The 27,014-nt window shown below is 32.2% G+C and overlaps 1 protein-coding gene across 1 annotated transcript; it reads right to left on the bottom strand.

The window, feature by feature from the left end:
* LOC140058311 (uncharacterized) lies at window positions 1-27,014 on the bottom strand. Its single transcript, XM_072103875.1, has 21 exons — window positions 26,144-27,014; window positions 19,328-19,493; window positions 18,395-18,447; window positions 17,866-17,978; window positions 17,633-17,657; window positions 17,304-17,344; window positions 17,052-17,076; window positions 16,852-16,886; window positions 16,722-16,746; window positions 16,330-16,490; window positions 11,961-12,050; window positions 11,632-11,811; window positions 11,189-11,431; window positions 5,040-5,234; window positions 4,503-4,727; window positions 3,846-4,154; window positions 3,482-3,547; window positions 3,253-3,330; window positions 2,649-2,850; window positions 2,168-2,425; window positions 1-1,869 (listed from the first exon to the last, which is right to left on the bottom strand). The coding sequence occupies exons 1-21, from the start codon at window positions 27,012-27,014 to the stop codon at window positions 1,601-1,603; spliced, it is 3,630 nt and encodes a 1,209-aa protein (XP_071959976.1). The 3' UTR covers window positions 1-1,600.

The following is a 27,014-nucleotide window of genomic DNA, read 5'->3' as shown; positions in this document are numbered from 1 at the left end:
GTTAGTCCACAGCCAATCATATTTATTCAGGGAATTTTCATATGGACGGAAAAAATCAATCACACATAATAATAGATTACATACATAGTTTCCAGTAGCAACTTTATTTTTATAGCGTAGCTGGCCGAGTTAAAGTAGGTTAAACAAGGCTATATCATGGCTGCAGTCGCGTGAGCAAATTTGAGTTAGTGTTTACCGACCGACCGACATAGTGATAAGCTATAGAGACGCGACTAATAATGATTTGGACCATGGATGACCGGCCCATTTGAAGACGACCCGGCCCAATAAGGTTGCAAGATATTCAGGACCAGACAATCAGACTTAAACGATCGGACCAACTTGTAAGACGGGCCAAATTGTTTAGATGATCAAGTTAGTCCACGAATTAATGAATAATAAATAGTATTTACTAAGACAAATCTGTAGATATTTTGTTTGTACAATTGTCGTAATGTTAGGAAAGTGTCCACTTGCATTTGCAGAGAGAGCCTGACACACTACATGGGTTTCTTTTTTTTCTGGGCCTACATAATAATCGAATTAAGCTAACGCTTTCACCCGTGACAACTTCTGTAAATGATTCAACACTGCTAGGCCCAGGGCTGAGTCACAGAATCAACGCACACATCCATGCAGACTGGCGCCACCGATGGGCTTTCTTTGCACTTAAATGTGCAAGGAAACCTTAAAGAACGTATGAAAGGCAATCGTTACCAGATACAAGTAATACATAATGACTAAACACGAGAGTGCTGAACCGAAACAGACTATAGGCCTAAAAGTCGCTAGTTGGTACGACTAGACTAAACCCAGGATACCGGTATCACTTTGATTGTTTTTATAACTTGGTAATATCTCACGACATTATATAGACAAAACAGCAACATATACTTCCGAAAAACAATAACAAATAACTTTTGTAAACAATTTTGTTTTGATGCATTTTTCTATTTCTTAAATACAAGCGTGTGGAGTATTTGTACACTATACAATGATACAAATAACACAGTAAGACAAGTATACCTATCAAACAGTATAACATTCGTGTATTTGGCAAGGATTTAAGATGCCAGAATCTTTGATTTTATCTAATTTTATTTTATTTATGAAACAAAAACCTTAATTTTTCAAAATCAAAGTAGTCTTATTATTTGTTTTTATCACCTCTAATCTAACAATTTTATCTTTAAAAATATAATATTTACCTCTCATACGATCATCAAATTGATTATTATAATTAATGTTCTGTATGGAATGCTACAATCTTATTCCACCTGTTTATTTACAATAAAATCCAGTAATGCAGTAACAACTTTATTGTCCAACATAAAGCATGACTGACTGACTTAAAATCCCTTTTGGGCGTCATTTGAAAACTGTGGATTCTATGATGGTGATGTACCACTGCACGAACATCTATTTCTTCAGACAGATTTTTTGGAATTGTAGATATCTGAGAGTAATGAATCATCAAGAAGCGCGTTTGAAGGTTGGGTTAACCAATACCAATCGAAAAAATAGAGATTGGCCAATTGAAATGGCAATGATACGTGATACACTAACAAGGATTTAAGACAGGAACAATATTCAATCATGTTTACAATTTTCTTTCAACTTCGTCGGCTAAATCATTCCTGTTAGCCATACGTAGAGCTTCAGAAAGCTGTGAATTCTTTGACATCTCAGTACCTGATGTCTCTTTATACCAAGCATCCAGCATGGTGAACATTGCTAATAGTATGTTACCGCAGTTGTCATGCTTGAAACAATCAAGATTTGCCTTTGTAAATCCGAGGTATATTGCCAGCTGTTCCCATTCGCTACCTAGGTTTTTAGCCAGATCCATTAATTCTCTCGACGCATCGCCTTAAAAAAACATATAACATCTTAAAAAGAACTATACGCCTGATATGTGATTAATTAATTTAGGTTTAAAAATATCAAAAAATTATGAAACATAGGAGAAAGTGTAGATCGATAATTATTGAAATTGTGATCAATAGCAATGTAGGCTATTGTATGTACAACAGGCCTTTTAACCCAGTGAGTTGGAATGTTCAGTACAGTCCCAAGCAACACGATCAATATTATGTTTAAAAACAAGCTTTAAGGCCAGCGAAACCTGGCGATAAGGCAATGAATTGTTTAAAGGTTTATAACATACCTTCGACTTTATCAGCTAAATCATTTCGATTAGCTTGTCTGAGAGCTAACGTAAGTTGCAAATGGCGGGACTTGTCAGCAACTGAAACCGTTTTATGCCAAGAGTCCAGCATGTTAAAAATTGCTCCAAGCATGTTAAAACGATTGTCGCGTTTAAAGTCATCAAGCTCTACCTTGGTATATCCAAGATATATTGCCAGCTGTTCCCATTCATTGCCTAGCTTTTTAGCTAGATCCATCAATTCTCTAGAAGCTTCATCTTCAAAAGAAAGAAAAAATTTTCTCAGTAATAATGTTTTCTGAAAAAGGTACACGTAAAACGAACACAAAGCAAACAAATAATCAAACAAAATAATTATTTATTGATCACTTTATTTCAGAATAAAAATAATTAATAAATAACAATGCAAAGAATACGAAAATCACACTAAAATCGGGTTTTCTACCATTTACTGACGAGAATTGAAAATTGCTAGACTTACTGCCAAATAGCTGCTTGTAACGTGTAACATCCATACCATCCCCGTGGCATGCCAACATCTCGCTCTGAAAATCTCCAAGCATTTGCATGTGCTTCTTTTCAGATTTATCACTGCAATCACAGGGAATACATCGTCGGAAACTAATCCCTCTTCTACCACCATCTTTAGAATGCTTGAACGACATCTCAAGTGTTGACAACACCTATAACAGAATTTTAAAATGTACATACTTCTATTAGCATATATCGAATAATAGATGGAAAAAAGTACATACTCATTTCAATTTCATTCGTTGCTGATGCCATCAAAGGGCAAATATCCGCATTAACAGACAAAACCATAATATAAATACATATAATATAAAAAACTATTAAAAAATCACAATTATTTACAATTATCCAGGAGGACAGAAAGGGGGTTAATTTTGACTTTATAGACGAGAGACAGAGAATGAAGAAGGGTAGATTGGCCGAAGATTAAAACAAACCCATAAAGTGCCTTAATAATGTTTTAAATACTATTTATTAAGATATAAGAAGATAGATATACAAAAATCGTAAATACTGTTACCGTTGTAGATAAAAAAATCACAACATATTCCTACCTGTTTACATACTTCAGGTGAGAGTTTACATTCTGTGTTACATGTTTTGTTGATAGCCACTCCATCTTTAATGGTTACCTGCGATACGATATCAAATATGATAGTTTGGTATTCATGAATATGCAAATTAAACATTGTACATGAATATAAATAGCCATAATATTCTCTAAAATGGTTTTAAACATTTTTAAGTGCGCTAACGTCTAAAAAGGTATCTGCACAGGCCTACCCGCTTGTATGCTTCACGTTCTGTGGTACTGATTTTCTTGATAGCCACTCTACGTTTAATTGTTACCTAATAATAAATTAAAAGTACACAATGTATTGTTTATTTTTTGTGGGAAAGTAAACATAATAAACGAATCTTCTGACTGGTTTTCTCATCAATTTGTTTTTTAAAATAGTCTTTTAATTATCATTTTCGCGAAATATTTAAATGAACAAAAATTAAACTCTTATTTGTACAATTTTTTAATAGGCCTACATAATAATTTCCTAGCAAAAAGATAGTTTTAGTATACATATTCAATTTGGATCGACATATTGTGCACAAATTACGGCATTGTCGAAAACCATAAACGAGTGTATTTTACCTTTAACAAGAACTTTCTCTCATCCTGCTTAGTTACAAAATTAACAAGTGACAAAATCACGTGATGAAATTGGTCGAAGTAAAGTTCTGCTAGATCGTGGGATAGTTTTGGGTCATCTCCTGTTGCATTTTGATACTTGTTAAGGAAATCAATAACTATATATGGAAACAATACATCAGGCAAATATCCACAAAGGTCGTAAAAGATGCTAATAACTTGGCACTCATCATGTACTGAATTCCCTTCACTGGATGAAGTCTCAACAGCAAGTCGCAGTGGTACAAAAAACGATCGCTTGGCAACTGCTTCCTGAAAGCATTAATGTTTAAATACATAAAAGTAATACACCTCGCCTACAGTAATGTAATCAATTATAAATGTGGATAAGAGGAGGGCCTACTTGATATGTTATATTGATAGAAATTTGCACAAATTAATAGTTTTTTTTCAATCGCTGTGTGTTTTATATACCATACTGTAAGCTTTAAAGATGAACTTGATTTTATTTATAACATTATTTGAAAATTCTTCAAATGTTATTTTCCGTCTAATATTGTCAAATAATTGTGTGTATTTTAATATTGTTATTGTCCGATGGTTAAATCAAGTGAGGTTACCACGACCATGATGATAAAAAGGTTAGAGACAAAAACCTACTGCAGATGTAGGGCTTTCCATAACGACGGATGTACTTTCAACAACGGTGGTTTGGCTGGTGGAGCTGGTCATCTTCTCACAAATGAAACCAAATCGAATCATCAGGTCTACCAGGTAATTGAATTTCTTACTATCAACACCCTGCTCCTTCCACAATTTGTGTAACAACATCTCATCCAGTATGCCCTTATTAAGATTCCTGAAAGCTTCACTGTACATGGCTGTCTAGAAATTAAAACATAATACCAAAAAAATGAAGACACCTCTTTTGATGCATGAAAGAAATTATAAAAAAATTCCATATTAAGCACCTATTTATTATGGTGACACAGAATATTTTTAGATGAAACATTCTAAACAGCAATCAAACTGACATTACAAACCAATGTGTGATGAAAGAAGTTTACAAATCATTGTGACAAAAACAAATCTATAAATAGTTGTACCATGGATTATGACTTGCTTAACTAAAAACTAACAATTCTACCAATTAGTTTTAAAGGAGCATTTCATGACAGATAATACCATCCAACTTACTGGAAAGTCAGGTGGAACAACAGTAACAAATGCTGTGACAATCTTAACCAGACTCATCGGATCTAGCACTACTTGATCCTTTAACAATTTGTTATCAGGCATGTAGATGATGTCACCAAGGTCGTACAAGAAGTTAAGCAAAATTAATTGTTGGCTTTCATCAACAATTCCGTTCTTGCTAGCCAGTACTTTTACCTGAAAATCAACAACAATGCATACATAATATTTTTTTAGCTTTGTCTATAAAACTAGTTTGACAAAAAAGTGTGATTATTATGCCCAAATATAGTAGTGGTATGCCCAAATATGGTAGTGATATGACATCATCACAACATGGGCACATCACATTTTTTATCACATAAAGTTTGGTATGGTATGACTTTAATATGTAATTGAATATCATACACTATAACATATTATTAACAACAAGTATAATAAGTTTTCAATGGTGTTTTCACCACAATATTTTTTTTAATTTAATCATTCGTTAAAAAGTATGTACACTATTGTTATCTAACAATCTGTTGTAATTTTTTTTTATAAATTAATATGGATTTACTTTTAGGCCAAATAAATCGTGTAAAGAGTGTAATGATATCGAAGGGGCAATAATTACCGTAGATTTTAAGAAGGCTTTTGACTCTATTAGTAGAGATTTTATGTTCAATGTTCTAGAAAAGTTTAACTTTGGAATGTTCTTTTGTAACTGGGTAAAAGTATTATACAATAACGTTGAATGTGTCACAGTTAACAATGGTTGGGTTTCAAACAATTTTAAAATGGAAAGAGGTATTAGACAAGGTTGTCCTCTATCTGCTCTGTTATTCATTTTAGTGGTTGAAGTAATGGCATCTAGAATAAGAAACAAAGATGACTATAAGGGTATTAAACTTCCAAATAATGAAAATAACATAGAAGCTAGAATAAGTACTCTAGTAGCTAGATCAACTTTCGTATGCACTTTGAGGTCCAGAGAATTTGACTTCAGAAATTGGTTTAGGGTGGTCAAACAATCATTTTTGGCTTGGTTACACATTTTGAAAATGTGGCGAAAGGTCAAAAGGTCAGGGTCAAAGGTTATAAGATCAAACACCATTATGTCCTTAAATCTTGACAACCACTGGTCACAGCGAGGTAATTTTGGTCTCAAATTGATCAGAAGGTATACATTCATATTCAGTCTAATGAAACATTTTAGTCGAAAATGACCGGAAATGCCATTTTTGACCTTTGACCCATAAACCAGGGCATGTCTGTATCTCCGTAACTATTGGCCGTAGAGATTTGTATTTGGGCTCAAATTGTTCGAAATATACATTTAGTTATTTGTTACACATTTTGAACAATGTTACAAAAGGTCAAAAGGTCAAGGCCAGGGGTTATATGAATAAACACAAATAGGTATTTGTATCTCGGCAACCACTGGTCACAGCGAGTAAATTTTGGTCTCAAAATGTTCAGAAGGTATACATTCATATTCAGTCTAATGAAACATTTTAGTAAAAAATGACCGGAAATGACATTTCTGACCTTTGACATACATACCAGGGCATCTTCTTATCTCTGTAAGTACAGATCGTAGAAACTTAAATTTAGTATCAAATTGTTAGAAATATACATATTTACATTCATTCTAACAGAAAATTTGGATAAAAGATGATCAGAAATACTATTAAGTACTAATCTTTTAAATGAAAAACATATCTACCCAACTTATCATTAGACAGTAATGTTATGCAATAATTGATGCTTAATGATTTCATTATACTGTAGGAATTAAAACAAATCCTTTACTGTTTGTAATAATTGTACTTTTGCTTATAATAATGCTAGAAAGTATTGTTGACCCCCGAACGTTCAAACATTTTGAGAATGCTAGAAGTAATTTACTGTAGTTACCCGAATAAAAGCCACGGGCATTTATTTATTCAGGGAAAGGCGTTTATTTTGTTGGGTGTAATAATGGTAACATGTATAATCAAATAAATACACCCAGATATATATATATATATATAAATATATAATAAGAATAATAACGGGATTAAACCTCATTCTATCCTGGTGGAAGTACAATCATGTAATAAAAGGTATTGGAGACCACAATAATAGACCAAGTCATTGTCATTATTACGTAACACTGTTGCATAATAGTTTTGAATGTCAACGACAAAACTTATACATATACACGTCTGTTCCCAGTGTAGATAATAAAACAATATATATTTCTGGAGATTTATTATCAATACCACTAGAAACTTTGACATGTTTTAGGTACTGAATGCATTGACAATAAAAGCATCAGAAGTTTATGATGATGAAAAAATCATACTACAACACTGTACTACAGTACACAAGGGTGTTTTCAGGAAAGCTGGACATATTGTACAATAGTAATGAAACTATGTATTGGCATTTAAAACTATGCAAAAGATTGTTGTCAAATTGTAGTTACAAACAAATAGATGATAGAATGAAGATCCATTATGAGTGCAATCGTGTCAGGATAATGATGTGTCATTGTTTTATATCATTATACTGGCACCTGGAGGAGAAGATCCATTTAATGGAATCTATCACTTTTATTTTAAAAGACAGAAACATTTCGTTAAAAAGCATAAAGAGGAAAACAAATCATGTAAAGTACCTTTTATCAGTTGAGAAACGAAATACAATTATTACAATTAGAGTATTCCTTCAAATAAACGCCACCATTCCCTCCAATAGAACACCATGTGGAATAAACGCCCCGCCACGTGCATTTACACAATAATTGTATCACGTCAACACATTTCATTAACTACCATAATCTACAATTTACCAAGCATTTTGACATAATTTTATCACTTTTTTATATTAATTGTGCAGTATTTTTTTACATCTAGGTGGTATTTATTTGATTATACGTGTTACCATATTATACCCCAAATGAAGATGCCTCCTTTCCCCCTAAAAACCCTTTTGAACAATAAATGCCTGGGGCAAGTTACTTCTATCATTCTGAAAAGAACTGTTGAGCTTAACGTTTCTATCAAAATGTCCTCAGGGACAGCAATAACTAGTACTTGAAATTAAAACAATTTAAAGTATCAGTTATTGCATAACATTACTGTCTAAGGATAAGTTGTGTAGATATGTTTTTTATTTGAAACATTGGTAATAGTATTTCTGTTCATCTTTTACCCACATTTTCTATTACAATGAATGTAAATATGTATATTTCGAACAATTTGATACCAAATTTAAGTTTCTACAACCTGTACTTACAGAGATATGAAGATGCCCTGGTATGTGGGTCAAAGGTCAGAAATGGAATTTCTGATCATTTTTGACTAAAATGCCCCATAAGATGGAATATAAATGCATGCCTTCTGAACATTTTGAGACCAAAATTGACTTGCTGCGACCAGTGGTTGCCGAGATACAAGTACCTTTTTTTATTTGTTCAAATAACCCTTGACCTTGACCCTTTGACCATTTGTAACATTTTTTAAAATGTGTAACAAATAACAAAACATATATTTCGAACAATTTAAAACCAAATTCAAGTGTCTACGACCAGTAGTTACGGAGATACATACATGCCCTGGGTTGTGGGTCAAAGGTCATAAATGGCATTTCCGGTCATTTTTTAATAAAATGTCCCATTAGACTGAATATAAATGTATACCTTCTGATTAATTTTTGACCAAAATTACCTCGTTGTGACCAGTGGTTGTTGAGATTTAAGGACATATTTATGTTTGGTCTTATGACCTTTCACCTTGACCTTTTGACCTTTCGCCACATTTTCAAAATGTGTAACCAAGCCAAATATGATTGTTTGACCACCCTAAACCAATTTCTGAAGTCAAATTCTCTGGACCTCAAAGTGCATACGAAAGTTGATCTAGCTACTAGAGTAAAGCCAATTAGCCGATGATACTGTTTTGTATGTTGGTAATGACAAAAGTATTAAGTCAGCAGTCAGTGTAATTGAACGTTTTTGTGAAGTATCTGGAATGACACTAAATAAAAAAAAAACCAATGCTTTTTGGATTGGTAAATGGAAGAACAGAATAGATAGACCTTTAGAATTAAATTGGGTAAAACACCCGATCAAAATTTTAGGCATATATGTAGGATATAATACAGAAGAATGTACCAGAAAAAACTGGGATGTTAAATTAATAGAGCTAGAAAAGACTTTAAAACAATGGAATGCTAGAAATCTCTCAATTTTTGGTAGAATAATAATCCTGAAAATTCTTGCACTATCTAAATTAACATATGCTGCAAATATCACTGATGTTCCAAAATATGTATATACACAAGTTACAAATCTAATATATAATTTTATTTGGAACAATAAAAGGGAAAAGATAAAAAGAAAAACTCTAATTGGTGATGTTGAGATGGGAGGCATTAAAATGCCTGATTTTACTCTTCATGTTAACGCACTCATGTGTGGCTGGTTAAAAAGAATTATGAATGATGATGGTGCTAAATGGAAAAATATTCCAATGTATTATATTAAAAAAATATGTGATGTTAATGTTTTACTTAATATGTCATGTTATAACATTATTGATGTTAATTCTGATAAAATTCCACTGTTTTACAAAAATATGATAAAAGCCTACATAAATTATAACAGAATCTCTAAAAAAAACCCTGAAACTTATAACGATATAATGAATGAGCAACTGTGGGGAAACCACTACGTTAAACTAAAAAAAAAATCGCTTTTCTACAAGCATTGGATTGACAGTGGCATTATCAGTATTAAAGACATTGTTAATAAGAACACTTTTTTAACATCAAACGAAATACTGGTGAAACTACAATGTAAAACAAACTGGTTAAATGAGTATTTGTGCATTATTAAGGCAATACCAATTCAATGGAAACGTATCATTAAGGAGGTAGATATTTTCAATTGTGATGATAATGATGAATTAGTTGGGACCAAGTATGAGATTAATACTACCAAGCTAATATACTCATGGTTTGTGAAAGAATATTTCATTATTCCAATGTCACAACTAAAATGGGAAGAGTACTTCAATGATAACAACATTGATTGGAAAACTTCTTGGTTACGGAAAGTATGTAAAATGAAAGATAAGAAACTAGCACAATTCAATTATAAGATGTTACATAGAATACTGCCTACCAACAAACGGCTGTATCAGTGGAAAGTTAAGGAAACACAAACGTGTGACAAATGTGGAGAAATTGAAAATGAAAATCATTTGTTTTTTAGTTGTAGATTTATTCAGAAATATTGGAGGAAAATGCTTAGTATCTTTGTAAGTTTAAATCACAATAATATATCATTTAAACAATTAATACTAGGAACGGGAGATAAGCTAATAGATTATATTTACACTTTTGCAGCATTTACTATTTATAGAATAAAAATGTTATCTGCACTAAATAAGCCAGTGGGTAAATCTTTATGGAATTCATTTAAAAGCAATATGTTATATAACATTGAATGTGAAACATATAACAATAAAGAAACAAGTATAGAAAAATGGGTAGCTTTAAGAAATAAGATTATGATAATATAATTTCTAATTTGATACGATTAACCGAAAAAGAATTACAGTGATACGGGTTACTGGTGGTACTGAGTTATTATTGTTTTTTTTTATCATGTATATAAATATATTGTATAATCCGGGTTGTAAAATGAAAACAAACAAATGAAAATGTGTGAACTATTTTAAAACGGGATAGATGACAATGATGATCCTGTCAAGTGTATAACAAAATATACGAAAATTAATGAAAAAAGGAGTAATACAGAATTCATATATGTAAAAATGTTACTTATGAACTGTAACGACATTTACAAGTTAAATAATACGATTTTATGTAATATGAGATAATATGAATGTGAATAAAAGTGGTGTTTGCGCCACAAAAGAGAAAAAAAAAAAAATCATTCGTTAAAAAGTATGTACACTATTGTTATCTAACAATCTGTTGTAATTTTTTTTTTATAAATTAATATGGATTTACTTTTAGGCCAAATAAATCGTCCACATCATCAAATAGTAGGATTTTTTAGAAGTGGTGGTTAAAAAAATACAAGAGTTGTAAGAAGTAAGAATGAAAGTGCATTTCAGAAAATAAAACAATGGGATAACGACATTAACATTTACCTCTTTCAAAGAACATATCAATTCATCCTTCCTCAAACTATATAGTTCACATCTAAAACGCATCCACTTTAATGGAATAGGCTTTTTCAAATGGTTCATAAGATCCTGAATTACTTCTTTCAGATCACTAAAGCTCTTGTCTGTAGTTTCTCTACTGTTTTCAACAGCGAAGTACCCATACACATGCTTTTCGTATGGTTTCTCTGCAAGTGCCCTTTTAATTTCATTTAACACTTTCTCTGACTAAGGGTAAAGAAATGGTCAATCGAATGGTTAGAATTATTGTTGAACTCACGATAAGGTTGTTCCTTTAATTAAATCTCAATAACAACATAGCATACTGTAAGCCTAAATATAAATCAATTGTATGAATTTGGTTGCGGGTTTTGTATTAATTGCAAACCCAAACTAGATAATTTATAAATATTATTATATTTACTAACCTCTTCATTTTGTTTTTCCTCTGTGTCCCCTAGCTTTCCCTTGTGTGTACCCACAATAAGGATAGCAGGTAAAAAAACTTGTTTATTCATACTCTCGATTAAAATACGACTATGGGAATAGACTGAGAGGATTGAAGATAATAAGAATTGAAGATTGGTCCAATGATGCTGACGTTTCTTCTATCAAATTTAAAAGAATCGTTATTGTTTTATTAACATCTATAAGAAACTGATAAACAAACAAAAAACACAACTTATTTGTTTTTATTTTATATTTAATCTGTAAATCACGATGGCTTTTTTCCAAATTCAAATAAAGGAATTCTTACCCCATTCGAATCTATGACAATAGCAGGGTCATAAAGATTTTTACTCATGTCAAAGACTACAAGATAAAGCGCATGTAATGTCACGAAGATCTGCAAACAAATGATTTTAAACAATTGTTTATATAAATATGTGCTTGACAATACTTACTTACTGTGAAATATTGAAGGTAGTGTTTTTTTTTTAAAATAACACAAACTTGATCTGTGTGGAATCGAGGAATGCTATCGGTCCGTGTAAGACCAATCGATTTATTTTAATTTTATTTAGACACGGAACTACGGTTTATAGTCCTTAACCGAAAAGACTTGTTCCACCACCAGAACTAGGGATGCTGATATTGTGGGCTTTTTAGGTACGGTAAACGGCGCCCCTGCCTTAACCTCTCGGCCATTTGACTCAATATAAATCACAAGTTTTCAAATGACACAGTGGTGGTCAAAATGTAGCGATCTTAGTAGTAGTAGAAGTAGTAGTAGTAGTAGTAGTAGTAGTAGTAGTAGTAGTAATAATATTAGTAGTAGTAGTAGTAGTAGTAGTAGTAGTAGTAGTAGTAGTAGTAGCAGTAGTAGTAGTAGTAGTAGTAGTAGTAGTAGTAGTAGTAGTAGTAGTAGTAGTAATAATAATAATATTAGTAGTAGTAGTAGTAGTAGTAGTAGTAGTAGCAGTAATATTAGTAGTAATAGTAGTAGTAGTAGTAGTAGTAGTAATAATATTAGTAGTAATAGTAGTAGTAATAGTAGTAGTAATAATATTAGTAGTAGTAGTAGTAGTAGTAGTAGTAATAATATTAGTAGTAATAGTAGTAGTAGTAGTAGTAGTAGTAGTAGTAGTAGTAGTAGTAGTAGTAGTAATAATATTAGTAGTAATAGTAGTAGTAATAATAGTAGTAGTAGTAGTAGTAGTAGTAGTAGCAGTAGTAGTAATAATAGTAGTAGCAGTAGTAGTAGTAATAATAGTAGTAGTAGTAATAATAGTAGTAGTAGTAGTAGTAGTAGTAATAATAGTAGTAGTAGTAGTAGTAGTAGTAGTAGTAGTAGTAGTAGTAGTAGTAGTAGTAGTAGTAGTAGTAGTAGTAGTAGTAGTAGTAGTAGTAGTAGTAGTAGTAGTAGTAGTAGTAGTAGTAGTAGTAGTAGTAGTAGTAGTAGTAGTAGTAGTAGTAGTAGTAGTAGTAGTAGTAGTAGTAGTAGTAGTAGTAGTAGTAGTAGTAGTAGTAGTAGTAGTAGTAGTAGTAGTAGTAGTAGTAGTAGTAGTAGTAGTAGTAGTAGTAGTAGTAGTAGTAGTAGTAGTAGTAGTAGTAGTAGTAGTAGTAGTAGTAGTAGTAGTAGTAGTAGTAGTAGTAGTAGTAGTAGTAGTAGTAGTAGTAGTAGTAGTAGTAGTAGTAGTAGTAGTAGTAGTAGTAGTAGTAGTAGTAGTAGTAGTAGTAGTAGTAGTAGTAGTAGTAGTAGTAGTAGTAGTAGTAGTAGTAGTAGTAGTAGTAGTAGTAGTAGTAGTAGTAGTAGTAGTAGTAGTAGTAGTAGTAGTAGTAGTAGTAGTAGTAGTAGTAGTAGTAGTAGTAGTAGTAGTAGTAGTAGTAGTAGTAGTAGTAGTAGTAGTAGTAGTAGTAGTAGTAGTAGTAGTAGTAGTAGTAGTAGTAGTAGTAGTAGTAGTAGTAGTAGTAGTAGTAGTAGTAGTAGTAGTAGTAGTAGTAGTAGTAGTAGTAGTAGTAGTAGTAGTAGTAGTAGTAGTAGTAGTAGTAGTAGTAGTAGTAGTAGTAGTAGTAGTAGTAGTAGTAGTAGTAGTAGTAGTAGTAGTAGTAGTAGTAGTAGTAGTAGTAGTAGTAGTAGTAGTAGTAGTAGTAGTAGTAGTAGTAGTAGTAGTAGTAGTAGTAGTAGTAGTAGTAGTAGTAGTAGTAGTAGTAGTAGTAGTAGTAGTAGTAGTAGTAGTAGTAGTAGTAGTAGTAGTAGTAGTAGTAGTAGTAGTAGTAGTAGTAGTAGTAGTAGTAGTAGTAGTAGTAGTAGTAGTAGTAGTAGTAGTAGTAGTAGTAGTAGTAGTAGTAGTAGTAGTAGTAGTAGTAGTAGTAGTAGTAGTAGTAGTAGTAGTAGTAGTAGTAGTAGTAGTAGTAGTAGTAGTAGTAGTAGTAGTAGTAGTAGTAGTAGTAGTAGTAGTAGTAGTAGTAGTAGTAGTAGTAGTAGTAGTAGTAGTAGTAGTAGTAGTAGTAGTAGTAGTAGTAGTAGTAGTAGTAGTAGTAGTAGTAGTAGTAGTAGTAGTAGTAGTAGTAGTAGTAGTAGTAGTAGTAGTAGTAGTAGTAGTAGTAGTAGTAGTAGTAGTAGTAGTAGTAGTAGTAGTAGTAGTAGTAGTAGTAGTAGTAGTAGTAGTAGTAGTAGTAGTAGTAGTAGTAGTAGTAGTAGTAGTAGTAGTAGTAGTAGTAGTAGTAGTAGTAGTAGTAGTAGTAGTAGTAGTAGTAGTAGTAGTAGTAGTAGTAGTAGTAGTAGTAGTAGTAGTAGTAGTAGTAGTAGTAGTAGTAGTAGTAGTAGTAGTAGTAGTAGTAGTAGTAGTAGTAGTAGTAGTAGTAGTAGTAGTAGTAGTAGTAGTAGTAGTAGTAGTAGTAGTAGTAGTAGTAGTAGTAGTAGTAGTAGTAGTAGTAGTAGTAGTAGTAGTAGTAGTAGTAGTAGTAGTAGTAGTAGTAGTAGTAGTAGTAGTAGTAGTAGTAGTAGTAGTAGTAGTAGTAGTAGTAGTAGTAGTAGTAGTAGTAGTAGTAGTAGTAGTAGTAGTAGTAGTAGTAGTAGTAGTAGTAGTAGTAGTAGTAGTAGTAGTAGTAGTAGTAGTAGTAGTAGTAGTAGTAGTAGTAGTAGTAGTAGTAGTAGTAGTAGTAGTAGTAGTAGTAGTAGTAGTAGTAGTAGTAGTAGTAGTAGTAGTAGTAGTAGTAGTAGTAGTAGTAGTAGTAGTAGTAGTAGTAGTAGTAGTAGTAGTAGTAGTAGTAGTAGTAGTAGTAGTAGTAGTAGTAGTAGTAGTAGTAGTAGTAGTAGTAGTAGTAGTAGTAGTAGTAGTAGTAGTAGTAGTAGTAGTAGTAGTAGTAGTAGTAGTAGTAGTAGTAGTAGTAGTAGTAGTAGTAGTAGTAGTAGTAGTAGTAGTAGTAGTAGTAGTAGTAGTAGTAGTAGTAGTAGTAGTAGTAGTAGTAGTAGTAGTAGTAGTAGTAGTAGTAGTAGTAGTAGTAGTAGTAGTAGTAGTAGTAGTAGTAGTAGTAGTAGTAGTAGTAGTAGTAGTAGTAGTAGTAGTAGTAGTAGTAGTAGTAGTAGTAGTAGTAGTAGTAGTAGTAGTAGTAGTAGTAGTAGTAGTAGTAGTAGTAGTAGTAGTAGTAGTAGTAGTAGTAGTAGTAGTAGTAGTAGTAGTAGTAGTAGTAGTAGTAGTAGTAGTAGTAGTAGTAGTAGTAGTAGTAGTAGTAGTAGTAGTAGTAGTAGTAGTAGTAGTAGTAGTAGTAGTAGTAGTAGTAGTAGTAGTAGTAGTAGTAGTAGTAGTAGTAGTAGTAGTAGTAGTAGTAGTAGTAGTAGTAGTAGTAGTAGTAGTAGTAGTAGTAGTAGTAGTAGTAGTAGTAGTAGTAGTAGTAGTAGTAGTAGTAGTAGTAGTAGTAGTAGTAGTAGTAGTAGTAGTAGTAGTAGTAGTAGTAGTAGTAGTAGTAGTAGTAGTAGTAGTAGTAGTAGTAGTAGTAGTAGTAGTAGTAGTAGTAGTAGTAGTAGTAGTAGTAGTAGTAGTAGTAGTAGTAGTAGTAGTAGTAGTAGTAGTAGTAGTAGTAGTAGTAGTAGTAGTAGTAGTAGTAGTAGTAGTAGTAGTAGTAGTAGTAGTAGTAGTAGTAGTAGTAGTAGTAGTAGTAGTAGTAGTAGTAGTAGTAGTAGTAGTAGTAGTAGTAGTAGTAGTAGTAGTAGTAGTAGTAGTAGTAGTAGTAGTAGTAGTAGTAGTAGTAGTAGTAGTAGTAGTAGTAGTAGTAGTAGTAGTAGTAGTAGTAGTAGTAGTAGTAGTAGTAGTAGTAGTAGTAGTAGTAGTAGTAGTAGTAGTAGTAGTAGTAGTAGTAGTAGTAGTAGTAGTAGTAGTAGTAGTAGTAGTAGTAGTAGTAGTAGTAGTAGTAGTAGTAGTAGTAGTAGTAGTAGTAGTAGTAGTAGTAGTAGTAGTAGTAGTAGTAGTAGTAGTAGTAGTAGTAGTAGTAGTAGTAGTAGTAGTAGTAGTAGTAGTAGTAGTAGTAGTAGTAGTAGTAGTAGTAGTAGTAGTAGTAGTAGTAGTAGTAGTAGTAGTAGTAGTAGTAGTAGTAGTAGTAGTAGTAGTAGCAGCAAAGCATAGTTACCAAATAAATCTACATACAAGAAACCTGAAACTTATAATAAAAAAAAAAGAACTTACACGGTGTATTCCATGGTAGATTAACTGTCCCCCATGATCCCAGATATCAAACATGTTTTCCATAGGAGACAGTTCTTCTTTTTGTGTTTGAGAGATATTTTCTATAATATCTTTATCCAATTTTTGTTGCACATAAATCGAAGCATTTCCATTTAACTCTTCTAAAAATATAAACATTTATAAAATAAAACTATAATAATTAGATTTATTATTATATCCAAAACATAAGGTCAACTATAGTTATGGTGTAGTCTTCACCAATATCAATAATATTTTGATGTTTCGTATCATCTTCAATATTACTCATTACTTATGTTATTCTAAGAATTCTAAGTTATAAGCATGTGTACTTTTAAAATCAAACATTAAGTATTTCAAAGTAATTAACACACCTTCTGTAGTTGACTTTTTGTTGACCTGAGAAAAACAAAATCCATTCATTATTTAACAATAATCATTGTTCTTTATATTTCTTTCATATTACAGTTATTTTTAAAAACTGTAGATAAATATAGTACTCACATTTTTAGTTTTTGCAGGTTTTCTAGTATTCACACCTAATTAGTAAAATATTTTTAAATTAAAATATAAAAAAGTAGTTGAGACAGTTATTTTTGTTTTCCTAAAATAAAATCTTTCTTCAATATCACACAAGACACAGACCAGTCTTTTTCTGTATCCTTTTCATTAAAGAATTGTGAATGTTAAGCTTGTATCACTACCTTGAGCGCTTGGTTTCTTTCCTACCTGAAAAACAAAATAATAATATAAAAAAATAATTAGCTCTTGACTTGGTAACCATTAAGTATTAATCATTAGATCATTAGACACTTTTTGCATGCACGCCGGTAAGTTTAAAAATAAGTTTCAACAATAGCGTTTGTAAAGCAAAACAAATTGGTTAAATTGCATTGATGAAAACAGACATAAAACTGACATTCAACTCTGTAGATACATTATCTAGGTATACTCACATCGTTAGTTTCTGCAACTGTTTCAGTAGGCCCTTTCTCTTCTAAAAATAGAAATATTTTAATTAAAGCAATAAGTATTCTTTATTGTTTTGTTCGAATAACTATTAATCATCGTTTTATTATTTTGTTAAAAAGTCATAAACATTTATATGCTGGATATGTGCAGGATACACACGAGTATTGGACAATTAAAGAAGAAATCGCAAAAACTAAAAACAAAAAATATAAAACAAATTGTCCAATCAAAGAACAAAACCCACAATCAAAGAGCCTCGCAACCAATTCAAAGGGATTATCAATTGTTGTATCCAACGTATTATATAACATACCTCGAGCACTTGATTCCTGTTCAACCTGAAAAACAAAGGTAACACATTGAAAAAAGTACGGATTCCTAATCACATGAGAATTCTTTGTACTTACAATATCTTGAGTGGGCCTAAATACTGTAGTAAGTTCTTCGTGACAATACCAAAGTCTCATTTACCTTTATTAAAACAATTGCTGTCTGTAAATGGTATCTAGAAAGTTAACTGTACATCATAAAAGAATACATACTCACATCTTTAGTTGAGAAGTAAGGCTCACTTTCTGTAGGTACAACCTCTTCATCATTTTCTATTCTTCTGTTTACATCTTCTTCAGCAAATTTTCGATATAATAAAATTGGATTAACTGAAAAAAAGAGTTTACGTAAATATCTTTATAATATCTTAGTAAAGATCATATGACAACTAGAAGTCAGTATTAGATCTATACTTATTATGCAGGTGTAATATAATCTATTTTTAATATTAGTAAATATCAATAAAAATAGTATGTCAGGGAATAATTTCGCCAGTGTAGCATAGCAAAAAGCTATACAAAACAACCTTTTTGCTACACATTTCTACAATTGTGTAGCAAAAAATACAATACAAAACTATGTTTCTTGACTAAAAAATCAGTTTGATTAGCAATTTTGCTAAACAAAATTTTCAAATGAAATTTTTCCCTGTATGTGTGGCTAAAGTATGTAATAAATCGTTTTAAATTAAAAACATTATTTTAGCTAAAATCTGTGACGTAATACTTTATTCTTTCATTTCTACCTCTATCACCACTAGGATTCTCTGTCCATTTGTTTAGTTCTTCCACCTTTGTCCTTACAGTTTTTTATCACCGCTATGCCATTTGTGATCTCATGTGCTTTGTTAAACCTGAAATTTATTCGAAATGAAACCAATGTCGTAAAAATCTAAAGGCTAATTTGGGTCTCAATATTTTCCAATTTTCACGAGATATTTTTTAGTAGATAAATATACAAAGGGTGGCATACATTTCTCTGTCTGTAAATTAATAGGTATAATATTAGCCAAAATCACCGACAATTCTAGTGGCTATAATTATCTCAATGGAGATACAAATAAAATAAGCAAACTCTAGTATTTAGAAAATATTTTTGTTGCATCAAAACACACCCTATATTCGGTTGGGTATGTAACTTTCTGGGTCACGGGGGCCAATTGGTCAATTGTAACCAAAACATGGTTTGCCAAAACGGATAGACCAAAATGTGGGTCAATTCGAATGAGCGGTTTATGTTTCATTGTTCAAATTCACCAACCGCATTTAGAGTGAATTATACATACGAGATAACATAAAGTATACGAGAAAGTAATAATTCAAGAGAATGTCAGCTAGCAAAAATGAAATGATAGAATGTATTAAGGTATCATCATTTGAATCATCCAGGCTCCATATAACCAAATGATGGAGATCCTGAGATGATCTGATACCGGTGTTTTTTGTGTCTGCCTTGTTTATTTAAACTTATTCATGCAATTGATTTTTTAACTATGAACGTCCGTTTCCGAAATACAGTAAAGTAAAATGATGAATGAATACAACAATATACATATAGTATTATTTATAACAATAGGTACATTTTCCTTAAACAAAGGAACCCTCGGCAATTTATTGAACTTGAATGTCACATATTAAACTGGGCGCTTATCAAATTTATTAATTATGCCTATACTTACTTCTTTCCAAGACAGGCATTAATAAGGCAAGTTTTACCAGCACCTTCCTGACCAATCACTTTAAGCATTCCAAGATTCACTTCAACTTGACCTTCTTTCAATGCTTCAATGTAAGCTTTCTCAACTGTTTTACCACGAGCAGCAATCAAATGTGGAATACCTTTTTCTACTTGTAATTCAATTTAAAATAGATACATAGTTTTAATTGTGAGCAGAGGAAAGTTAAAATGATCACTGTAATCTCTTTATTTTATAGGCATTCATTGAGTCTGATCTGATTATGCAGGGGCGGTCGCAGGACTATTTTAAGAGGGTTGCCCAAAGACTGACTGAGTATTTGAGCAAGAAAATTCTTAAATGACACTAGGGTCGCAAATGGTACTCTCGCACGTAAAATTCATGATAAATTGCACCTCTAGTTCGCCGGAAATGTCACTCACTCTATAGTGCGCTAGCAAACAGAGGATTGTAGCCTATATTATTCCGCCGGTAATAAAACATACGCGACTAACAATATAGGATAACATTTTTTTTTTCGTTCAATGCGAACGTTATACGGGGAAGTCCCCGATGAAGGTGCTGTTGGTACGGTAATACATTCTAATAACTGTACTCAATTAATGTAAATTAATTATCAAATAATAATTTTAAAAAGTTATACAAAAAATATGAAGCTTTTGCTATAAATATATTGCGCAAAACGTTAAATTGTATTATTTTGAATTAAATGCTAAATAAAGTCAGACGTTAAAACAACAATTTACAACAATTCATTTTTATTTATCCACTATAGCCTAAACTTTACAAAAGTGTTGTTTTAAACCACACTTCAAAATAAAACAAGGAAAATAATGATAGGACATTTGCAGAAAGAAGCAAACTTTGCTCTGTTACCGGTATAACACGTTCAAATTTGGAACGTCCTTAAATTACTACCGAAATTCGGCCTAATATTTACGGACGTTAGTAAGGAAGTGAAGATAAATAGGGTACTACACGCATCAGAAATACAAAACTATACGCACAATTATGAATTGGCTTATAAATTAACCTTCGAATATGGAAAACCTCCGGCAAAACGCAATAATTATGGACAAATCGATTATTAGCTTTGGCTATATGCCTAATATTTAAAAGGAATGAATATAGGCTATATTTCGTTTGTCGATGAATTTTTGAATTCATGTGTGAATGCTTGATCCATTAGAGGTAATCTGTGATGGCGCTAGTAAAACTGCTATGCGTGAGTAATTTGTGAATGACGTAGTAGGCTACATACACAAGCCTAGATAGGGAAGATATGTACTGCCGATCATTGCGAGAGGAGGGGGGAGTCCGGTAATGTGTCATGCTAATGTAAAAAGCCAGAGATGAAATAAAATCACGAATACATTTAGCTGATTGTCGTTGTTTTAGTCGTCGTCAGAAGTTTATCGACCGACATCTATTGTCATGTTTAGTAGAGCGTTTCTTTGATTGAATAATTTTGTTTGTATTATAAAAGTTCATATTGGATTTTCCGTAAATTACCAATGGTTTATTCAAAGTCAACACTGTAACTTATATCTCACTATTCAATCAAAATATTATTATACTACTATATTGTTGAAAAATGGATTGCGTGATATGAAAATGGATTGATAGTAAAACGTAACAAAGATACGTTCTTGTCTGGTTATTAGGTATCCATGCAGTGATGAAGCGGAGGATTATTTTTGTAGCGTTCCATTTAAAATAAATTTTGTTACAAAGAAATATTTTGTGGTTGTGAAGGTCGTTTATTTATATTTCTTTATTCTGATATAAAACCAATAGGATAAATACACAAAAAAGTACTGAGACGGCAAACTTATTTCCATTGTGGTCCTAAACAAATATAACAGAATAAACAAGGAAAACCACAATTACTTAAACATAATACACAAACAAATAGCAAATTAAATTTCTCTTAATCTAAGAATTTCACAAAAATAACCTTTTGATCTCTGTTTAAATAATTGTAATGTTAATTACTTCTTTTATCAATTTTAACAATTAAGCTAACATCAAAACATTCAACAATGATAAAATGCCCTGCAACTCTGTAACTACTGTATGAGTAGGCCTATCAAGTTCCGGGTCCGGATGGATATTGTATACGATGTAATGGGACTCAATTTCAATTTAGTGGCAGAATCAACATTTAGTATGAAATTAAGGGTGTTGCCCGGGTCACTAGGGCAACACTCCTGGGTCCGCCCCTGTTATGAGTCAAACTACTGTCTGCAACATTAATTTACAGCCAATTGTTAACAAAGTAAGAAATAAGTTTACTTAGCGAGGGAACACATAGGCCTACTGTACTCTTATATGTTTTTGTTTTTGTTTTGAGGAGCCTATTCATTACAAGCTTTGCTTTCTTTTAGGCTCCTTTACTTTGTAAAACCTTAAAGGGAAATAAATTAAATTAAATGAATTTACTACCCCTTTTCTACCAACTTACTTTGTTGTGTTTTTTGTTGTTTTTGCGCAGCGGCTTTAGCCAGCTATATTCCCAGAGGACTACTAATTCAGAAGCTATATCAAGCGGAAGCTATAGTTCTAGAGGCTGACAGTTTTGTAATTTTGTAAACTCGGAAGGGTCATTCTCAAATTACAAACCTCAAGGCACGTCTGGGAGAAGAGAGTCTATGAAAACTTTTGCGGATAATACAGTATTATTGAGATGCATGTAGACGGTAATCTGTAAAATATTTTTAAAGTGATTTGAATTAAATAAATTCAAAGTAGGATACTTTTTTTATATTTTTGTGTGTTTAAGTGAACTACTATCTACTCAAAGTAGGCTACACTAATATAGTTTAGTTTATGCTTATATTTTTGTTCTGTAAAGTGGGCCAGACTATATATTTACGTTACACAAAATGTTTACTACTGATAGTTAAACAAAAATAATTGATAACAAATCATTATTTCTGAAGAAAGATCAATAATTTAAGATGTATTGTCCCCCCAAAACATGAATTGAAGATTAATAAAATCAGACTTTAAGTAGGTAATTTTGGAGTTTTAATAAAGTTATTTAATTCTGTAAAAAAAAAACATTATTTAATTTATAAAAAGAGTAAAGAAACGTTTAATTTTACCAAAAACCATTGTCTGAAAGACAATTTAATTATTTTTTGCTTTAAATTACATTTTTTTTCAGGTAAATAATTTTTTTTTTCAATCCATTTTTTGGTTAAAGTGAAAAACTTTTATGTGACATTAAAATGACACATTCAAAAGCAAATTTGAAAAAAAAAATGTTTAGGGAGATAATATATCTTTAAAACTGTTAAGTTAAGAAGCGAGTGGCGTTTTTTGTAAGAAATATTTGTTGTTATATATCGTGTTGTAATAATAATGATCAATAATTTAAAATTGGCCTATGAAATCATTTATTATACAAAATAGTGAATGTTGGATGGTGATTGGATGATGAGTTGACTGCTATATTTATGCCTAACTCGTCTCTTGTTATGCAGAGCAGTGAAGTTTTTCAACTCATGAAATATTTAATGGCGTAGGAAGACAACATCGGCCGCGGTTGTACGTACGTTTTTAGTCGCGTGGAAGCGACTCTATAGTTCACTATGTTGGTCGGTCGGTCGGTCTGTCGGTCTGTCTGTCGGTCCGGTATCACTATGCGTTTTATCGCTTTCTGACCTTATCTTGATATCAGTTTAATCTAATAAATTTTTCACAGTATATTCTTTATGGCCAGGAATCGATGTGGTTATGTTCTCACGGTGCGCAATAAAAAATTACGTGGTCTACGCACGATTTAACGAAATCACGTTTGTAATCATATCTTCACAACCATCACAATTAAATAAAATTTGGTACTCATAAATTTCAGGGCATAAATCATCATATGGCAATACAATTACGTGCGTAGTGCATGTAACGCATGCGTACGCGCGCTTAAAATTTTCAACATTTATTTTCGATGAAATAAGAGTACGTTTCAGGCAATTTTAAGCGTTTACAAAATTGCCATGAATGCGCAGATTTTTGCGCGCGCACTGCACGTTAAATGTTATTGCGTACTCTTTTTGCCCGATTTCTGTTTTCTTGACTTACTTTTCAACTCGAAATTACGTTATACGAGCACGTCAAAAGTGACAGGCTACGCACGTGTAAATAAAAAAAATATAACTGTTTTTAAACATTTCAACATTTTTAAACATGTTCAATAATTTCGGTCAGTTGGTAGGTTGGTCGGTCGGTCGGTAAACACTAAGCACGCGACTGCAGCCATCTATATGGCTTTGTTTAGTAAACAATGTAGATGTAGACCTAATGGCAATAATAAATATTCGATCCGATGGAATGATAGAAACACTTTGAAATTAATCATTCTTTATTTATAAAAACTGCTGTGCGTGAATACGTAAACGTGTCACGTGTCAACAACATTTTTTTATAGTTTGCAAAAGGGGCGGGGCGGTCCCGTAAATCCCCCTCTGTAGGCACAGGGGCGGTCGCAGGACTATTTTAAGAGGGTTGCCTAAAGAGTCCAGAGCTGTAGACACTGAGTATTTGAGCCACAGGTCCCCCATCGTGTGGCATGTGTCGAAGCGATGGTCGCAAAAAGTTCAGGTGTGAATGCTTGATCCATTAGAGGTAATCTGTGATGGCGCTAGAAACACTGCTATGCGTGGGTAATTTGTTAATGACGTAGTACATAGGCCTACACGAGCCTAGATAGGGAAGATATGTACGGCCGTTCATTGCAAGAGGAGGGGGAGTCCGATAATGTGTAATGATAATGTAACAAGCCAGAGATGAAAAAAATCACGAATATATTTAGCTGATTGTCGTTGTTTTAGTCGTCGTCAGAAGTTTATCGACAGACATCTATTGTCATGTTTAGTAGAGCGTTTCTTTGATTGAATAATTTTGTTTGTATTATAACAGCAAGTTCATTTTGGATGTTCATTAAATTGAAAAATCTGACACTGTAACTAATCCCTCACTATTTAATTATTATACTATTATATTGTTGAAAAATAAATTGCGTGATATGATTGATAGTAACGTAACAAATATACGTTCTAGTCTGATTATTAGGTATCTATGCAGTTTTAGTTTTCTTTCTTCTTTTAGCGTTTCTTTGATTGAATAATTTTGTTTGTATTATAACACAAGTTCATATTGGATTTTCAGTAAATTACCAATGGTTTATTCAAAGTCAACACTGTAACTAATATCTCACTATTCAATCAAAATATTATTATACTACTATATTGTTGAAAAATGGATTGCGTGATATGAAAATGGATTGATAGTAAAACGTAACAAATATACGTTCTAGTCTGATTATTAGGTATCTATGCAGTGATGAAGTGGAGGATTATTTTTGTAGCGATCCATTTAAAATTATTTTTATATTTTAGAAATATATAAATTCGCCATCATTATTTCTATTACCAATGTTAACAATTAAGCTAAAACAAAACATTCAACAATGATAAAATGCCTTGCAACTCTATAACTACTTTATGACTAATCCTATCAAGGTCCATGTCCGAACCCCTCCCCCACCCCCACAAAATTTTTAAGGTGCCCTTTTTTAGAGAACACATGCGAATAAAAATCGGATAATATTTGTTTGCGTTCAATGCGAATGTCGGGGAGAATTCCCGATGAAGGTAATTCTGGTACGATAATAAATTCTAATAATAATAATGTAAATTAATTATTATTATCAATTAATGATTTAAAATAGTCAGACAACAAAAATATGAAGCTGCTGCTGCTATTTTGAATTAAATGCTAAATAATCTAGCAGTTAATTAAAACCACAATTTCCAAAATTCATTTTCATTTGTCCAATATAAACTGTAAAATAAATAATAAATATAAAACAGAGAAAATAATGATAGGAAATTTGCTTTGCTACCGGTATAATATTACGGACATATACGGAAATGAAAATAGATAGGGTCCTACACGGAAAAATAAAACTATGCGCAAGATTATGATTTGGCCTTAAATACCCCTTCCCTACAATTTGTGACATTTTTGTAAAAATAATACATATATATATATATTACTTAAAAACATGAAACCAGGTCATTCCTTGTCTTAAATGTACGTTTTATGGTAAATTATGATAAAAAGTGAGAAACAATGCACTACCTAAGTAGCTCGCGGTGATCGACCTCTCGTGGACGGTCTTAGGCCTAGCCTAGCTAGGCTTAGTTTTATAGGCCTAGCTGGTAAACATCGGTAACGTACGAACATCGTACGCTAGCTATATACCTAGCCTGACGTTGTATAGTTGCTGCATTAATTGTCTTTCTATTTTTGCCAGACTCCGTTGATACAAATTGGGGAAAACCCGGTATTTTCGCTGAAAAGTTAGGAGTCTTCCATTTGTTTTGGCCTCACGATCGATCGAAAAGTGGGTGAATTACAGAAGAAAAACAAAACTATCAATCCGCGCGGGCCGCTATAATTATTAGAATTTACTTATTTTTTACATTTTAACCGTTTAAAGACGAAAAAGTTATCGCAATAGGACCAATAGTATTATTTTTACATTAAATATAGTTTGTGATCTTAAATTAGATCTAAAAAACGTAGGGAAGGGGTCTTTAAATTATGGAAAGCTGGGTCCGCCCCTGAGGTATGTCATATGGTTCTTGATCTTTAATATGCTAAATATATAATTTTAAGATCACATTCATTTATACTGGTAATGCACTTAGTTGGTCTAAAACCAACCGTTAAGGAGACATGGGGCTTCAAAATGGTACGGCTAAATGACTGTAGAATAAAAACTGTTACCGTTATCTTTCAAAAACCTTCTGAACTTCTCCAGGTATTCTAGCACTTCATCTATATTGCAGCGTCGTTCTCTTGCGCGGCTCCAACACTGTTTTATCATTGGATGCAATACCTCCGGAAAGTCGTTTGGAATCTCAAGCAAATTTCCGTTAACTACATTCACTGCCATTTCAAAATACCTAAAGCCTTTCCACGGTTCCTGGCAAGTCCATAATTCCCATAGAACAACACAAAACGAGTAAATATCCGATTTTTTAGATACCATGAGTGTTGGATATTGGAGAACTTCAGGTGCAGCCCAACGTCTTATAAATTCTACTCCAAGTTCAACGAATGTGCTATTTGCATCTTTTAGTTCTTTACAACTTCCAACATCACACAATTTAAGTACGTTAAACCCGTTTTCCTTGTCATCGCTTAATAGGACATTTGGTGATGTAATGTCTTTGTGGATTATGTTCTTCTTGTGCAAGTAATGAAGAGCAGAAGCGATGTCAATACTCCACTGAACAAATTGCCTTTTCGGTAATCGCGATAGTAATCCAGCATCTTTACTTTCCTGACTAAATCTAGCTAAAAACTGACCCAAGTTACCTTCAGATGCTAATTCTAAGACAATACCAAATGTAAATATATGGTCAAGTAGACCGTAGAATTTTATAATATTTTTGTGATCAAGATCTTTAAGAATGTTAACCTCTTTATACCCGATCTTCTGATACATCTTCACGGCTACTTTAGTTTCTCCCTTATCCGTTGTTAGTGTGGCTTTAAAGACAGCTGAAGTTGAACCTCTTCCAAGCTCAATGCTGTGCTCTCCAAAGTCAATTTCATTACGTAAAAAGACAATATCCTGATTTGGCTTATCCAT

Source organism: Antedon mediterranea, chromosome 9 (genome assembly GCF_964355755.1).
Source record: "Antedon mediterranea chromosome 9, ecAntMedi1.1, whole genome shotgun sequence".
In the NCBI taxonomy this organism is placed as follows: Eukaryota; Metazoa; Echinodermata; class Crinoidea; order Comatulida; family Antedonidae; genus Antedon; species Antedon mediterranea.
This window is presented reverse-complemented; position numbering and strand designations above follow the sequence as displayed.

Coding starts and splice junctions, on each gene's coding strand:
- LOC140058311 (XM_072103875.1), bottom strand. CDS start 27,014: ATGGATAAGCCAAATCAGGATATTGTCTTTTTACGTAATGAAATTGAC. Junction 3,331..3,481: donor AACGTGAAGCATACAAGCGG/GTAGGCCTGTGC, acceptor ATCGTATCGCAG/GTAACCATTAAAGATGGAGT. Junction 1,870..2,167: donor TTTAGCTGATAAAGTCGAAG/GTATGTTATAAA, acceptor TGTTTTTTTAAG/GCGATGCGTCGAGAGAATTA.